The sequence below is a fragment of the Ovis aries genome, chromosome 9 (genome assembly GCF_016772045.2).
Source record: "Ovis aries strain OAR_USU_Benz2616 breed Rambouillet chromosome 9, ARS-UI_Ramb_v3.0, whole genome shotgun sequence".
NCBI classification, from domain to species: Eukaryota; Metazoa; Chordata; class Mammalia; order Artiodactyla; family Bovidae; genus Ovis; species Ovis aries.
This window is the reverse complement of record NC_056062.1, coordinates 36,266,178-36,271,040: the sequence shown is the minus strand read 5'-3', so window position 1 is coordinate 36,271,040 and position 4,863 is coordinate 36,266,178. Positions and strand designations below refer to the sequence as shown.

The 4,863-nt window shown below is 46.3% G+C and overlaps 1 protein-coding gene and 1 non-coding gene across 2 annotated transcripts; both read left to right on the top strand.

The window, feature by feature from the left end:
* Window positions 1–2,722: 2,722 nt before the first annotated feature.
* Window positions 2,723–4,204, top strand: RPS20 (ribosomal protein S20). Its single transcript, XM_004011685.4, has 4 exons — window positions 2,723–2,845; window positions 3,030–3,129; window positions 3,387–3,460; window positions 3,984–4,204. The coding sequence occupies exons 1-4, from the start codon at window positions 2,843–2,845 to the stop codon at window positions 4,164–4,166; spliced, it is 360 nt and encodes a 119-aa protein (XP_004011734.1). The 5' UTR covers window positions 2,723–2,842; the 3' UTR covers window positions 4,167–4,204.
* LOC114116498 (small nucleolar RNA U54) lies at window positions 3,250–3,316 on the top strand. Its single transcript, XR_003590402.1, has one exon. It is a non-coding gene; the product is annotated as a small nucleolar RNA U54 (small nucleolar RNA).
* Window positions 4,205–4,863: the final 659 nt, after the last annotated feature.

The window sequence follows — 4,863 nt, the reverse complement described above, 5'->3', positions numbered from 1 at the left end:
AAGCCCAAAGTTATGAAGCCTCATTTAGGTTACAACTAGTAAACCAAAAAAGCAGCTTTTTGGATTTTCTGCTGCAAATTCTATTAATAAAGTATTTACAGCCAATGGATGACATTTTAAAATAACTGAAAAATGTCCCAAATTTTAACACTCAAATTACTTGTTAAATGGAAGCAAAATCTAGAACATATTCTTTGTGAGCCAAAGATAGCTGTGCCCCATTATACAGGAAAAAAATAAATGAGATTATTCAATCTGTTTCAAGTATAATTTCCCTCCAAAGAACAGAAGAGAAAGGCTCAAGAAAGGCCCCAAACTGGAAGGATCAGATTTGAGTCACAGCAAATCACTCTTAATGCACTCAGGTTCACCTGCAAAATAATGGGAGGTTATTGACCCTCACTTCTGCCCTGTATCTAAACTCAGCTCACCCATTTCGTCCGCATAACCACTCCGTCATCTGTAAGCACGTGTGTCCTCCTGGCCACCAGGTCAGCCGACCACTCTCGGGGTGTCCACTGTTCTCTGTCCCATATCTGACTATGAACAGACAGATGCTCAGTATTGGGGAAGTCCTCAGGGATCTCGGCCAACCTCACTTTATCCCGACAGAGGAGATAACACGCTTTTGAATTGAATCAGGTGGAGGGCCTGGGTGTCCAGGCAGGGGCCTCGGATGCACAACACGCCCCCAGATAAGCAGGCAGCAAGGGGAGCGTTTGCCCTTAGGTCCAGAGAGTAGAACTTTACTCAGGTACTTTCTAGAAACAGACTGCAGATGCTTCTGCCGGCCTGGGAAGTCAGAGGATGAAATACCACAAAAGGATGTTCCAGGCTATGAAAAATAACCGCTAATTTAAAAAAAAATAATATGACCAGTGATTTTCCCCAATATCCACGTGAGTTGTGCTCAGGAAAGATACCGGTTCACAGAGCACGAGTAATTCGGTTTCTACGGGCAGTGGACTTTGCAGGGTAGAAGCCACAAGCATGGAGGCCGGCGGTTAGCCCACCAAGCGGGGGAGTTTCTGGGGTTTTAGGTCAGGTCTTAGAAGATGATGCTGTGAAAGTGCTGCACTCAATATGCCAGCAAATTTGGAAAACTCAGCAGTGGCCACAAGACTGGAAAGGTCAGTTTTCATTCCAATCCCAAAGAATGCTCAAACTACCGCACAATTGCACTCATCTCACACGCTAATAAAGTGATGCTTAAAATTCTCCAAGCCAGGCTTCAGCAATACATGAACCGTGAACTTCCAGATGTTCAAGCTGGTTTTAGAAAAGGCAGAGGAACCAGAGATCAAATTGCCAACATCCTCTGGATCGTGGAAAAAGCAAAGAGAGTTCCAGAAAAACATCTATTTCTGCTTTATTGACTATGCCAAAGCCTTTGACTGTGTGGATCTCAATAAAGTGTGGAAAATTCTTCAAGAGATGGGAATACAGACCACCTGACCTGCCTCTTGAGAAACCTATATGCAGGTCAGGAAGCAACAGTTAGAACTGGACATGGAACAACAGACTGGTTCCAAATAGGAAAAGGAGTACGTCAAGGCTGTATATTGTCACCCTGCTTATTTAATTTATATGCAGATTACATCATGAGAAATGCTGGGCTGGAAGAAGCACAAGCTGGAATCAAGATTGCCGAGAGAAATATCAATAACCTCAGATATGCAGATGACACCACCCTTATGGCAGAAAGTGAAGAGGAACTCAAAAGCCTCTTGACGAAAGTGAAAGAGGAGAGTGAAAACGTTGGCTTAAAGCTCAACATTCAGAAAACAAAGATGATGGCATCTGGTCCCATCACTTCATGGGAAATAGATGGGGAAACAGTGGCTGACTTCATTTTTTTGGGCTCCAAAATCACTGCAGATGGTGATTGCAGCCATGAAATTAAAAGACGCTTACTCCTTGGAAGAAAAGTTATGACCAACCTAGATAGCATATTGAAAAGCAGAGACATTACTTTGCCGACTAAGGTCCGTCTTGTCAAGGCTATGGTTTTTCCTGTGGTCATGTATGGATGTGAGAGTTGGACTGTGAAGAAGGCAAAGTGCCGAAGAATTGATGCTTTTGAACTGTGGTGTTGGAGAAGACTCTTGAGAGTTTCCTTGGACTGCAAGGAGATCCAACTAGTCCATTCTAAAGGAGATCAGTCCTGGGTGTTCATTGGAAGCACTGATGCTAAAGCTGAATCTCCAGTACTTTGGCCAACTCATGCGAAGAGTTGACTCATTGGAAAAGACTGATGCTGGGAGGGATTGGGGGCAGGAGTAGAAGGGAACGACAGAGGAGGAAAAGGGGACGACAGAGGATGAGATGGCTGGACGGCATCACCGATGGACACGAGTTTGGGTGAACTACGGGAGTTGGTGATGGACAGGGAGGCCTGGCGTGCTGCAATTCGTGGGGTCGCAGAGTCGGACACGACTGAGCGACTGAACTGAACTGTAGTGTCCCCATCACCTCCGCCAGGTGCCCCCGAGGACGGCGCCGCCAGCAGTCTACCTCCCGGCGCTCGGACTCCGCCTGGCCGACAGGGGGCGCGCGCAGCCACGCCTAGCCTGCCCCTTCGCGGGAACCCCATCCCCGGCTCACGCAGCCGCCTTAGAGCCCGCCGGACGATTCCTCTTCCGGGGCAGCGCAGAGAGGCGCGCGGGACCCGGATGCAAACGCGAGCGCGGCTATATAAGCGCCCCACAGGCCTCACGCCTTCCTCTTTGAGGAAGACGCGGTCGCCGTTGCCGCGGCTCTGTGTGCCGCCCGCTCCTGCTCCTGACTCACCGCTGTTCGCTCTCGCCGAGGAACAAGTCGGTCAGGAAGCCACGCCGCAGCCATGGTGAGTCGGGGGCTTCCGGGTCGCGTCCTGGAGGTAGATTGGGCGGGAGGCAGGGAACGGGACTCGCTTCTCCAGGGAATGGGCTTATGAGACGCCGCCAGGAACTGTGAAGCTCCGAGCGCGCTGGTCCCAGGATTTGACAAGCTTCTTAAAGAGTTTTTTATTCTCACTTGTGTGGTAACAGGCCTTTAAAGACACCGGCAAGACTCCCGTGGAGCCAGAGGTGGCCATTCACCGGATTAGGATCACCCTCACCAGCCGCAACGTGAAGTCTCTGGAGAAGGGTCAGTGCGGCGAATTCGGGGGTCTCGGGGCTTGTTCTGAGCGAGGTCGGCTCTCGGGGGGCCAGCGTCCTCTTTCAAAAGATAGAGTTAAGAGTGGTCCACACTCGGGGTATGCCGTGTTGGCGGTGAGGAGAGAATTGCTGTGTTGACTTAAGGTGATCGTCTTATACGCTATTCTGAGCCCGCGGCGGTTCGACTTTGAGCCGGCTCTTGTGCGTTAAGGGAACCAACTGAAGGATGCTTTTACTTCCCTGCAGTGTGTGCTGACCTGATCAGAGGCGCGAAGGAAAAGAATCTCAAAGTGAAAGGACCAGTTCGGATGCCTACCAAGGTGAGAAAAGTGTCCTGGGCAGGAGGTGGAAGATGGTAGTTGGAGAGAAGATAGAGAAATTAGAAAACAAACTAAGTGAAATAGGAGCACTGAATATGAAATAGAAAAAGTGAAGCAAACTAGGTAAAAGGATGTGTTACAGTCCAGTTGCTTTTAAACGTGGCTGCTCGTTAGAAACATCTGGAGCTTTGGTGAAAAAAAGCAATACCTGGGCATTTGTATTTTTCAAAAAACTCCCAAGGTGATTCTGATGTGCATTTGGATATCGGAATGCATTTTTGCCTTTTAGGGTGGAGGATTTGGCTAACAATACACACCCAGGGTCAAATGTTGGTAAAATCTGGTTCGTGTTAAATATGTAATTTCTGGAGGTAAACCGGTTGAAGGCTTTTGCTGCTGGTGTTCGGTATGTGCAGGCTGAGGCCCTGGGAAGTTTTCAAATGGAATCTGTAATGATTCTGTAAGTGTCCTAGGGAAGCACAACAGATCATAAACGCTTGGTTTCCATTTTTTCTTGTTGCAGACTCTGAGAATAACTACGAGGAAAACGCCTTGTGGTGAAGGTTCTAAGACTTGGGATCGATTCCAAATGAGGATCCACAAGCGACTCATTGACCTGCACAGCCCTTCTGAAATTGTCAAGCAGATCACTTCCATCAGTATTGAGCCGGGAGTCGAGGTGGAAGTCACCATTGCCGATGCCTAAAATCAACCTTTTTAAATAAATCTATAATCAGTTGTTAAGTCTTGTTGACTTTTATTCATAATGACAAGTCTTGGGAATAGAGTTGTGTTATAGAATTGATTCCACTTTTTAAGTAGAATAATTAGAATTAGATGGATAGCCTGTGGTGGTTGACCCTGTTTCCATTGTAAGCTAGTTTACACATGACAGCATTTGAAAATGGAATTGTGTTAACTGCCACATGAGATCTTGCTGTTGATGAATATTGGGGGTTTTGAACGTGTGTGGGTTTAACTTTGGAACTGTCAGTGGTTTCTGGGATGATTTTCATGGGACCAGCTATGGTTAGAAACCTAGCGTGATGAAAGGCAAGGAACTCAGAAGCTAGATCTTAATATCTGACCCTGATCCTGCCATTTGTCATAACTCCTTTTAAACTTGGCAAATTTCAGTAAGTTGTGGAAACTTATAGATACTGGTGCCTTAGTTATATTTTAGATGAGATAATAAAATATAAAACAATCATACTTAGATTTAGGTTATATCTATAGATACATGTTTTATATATATTCCTTGGAATCACTTTTCACTTAATGTATATAGGTCATTCAGTATGAAGCTAAGTTAAGCATTTATGTTTAGAGCTGAAAAGTATATCTTAGGTCAAATTCCATTTATCCAAACCTCTATTATTGGATAACACTGCCTAGCTCCAAGA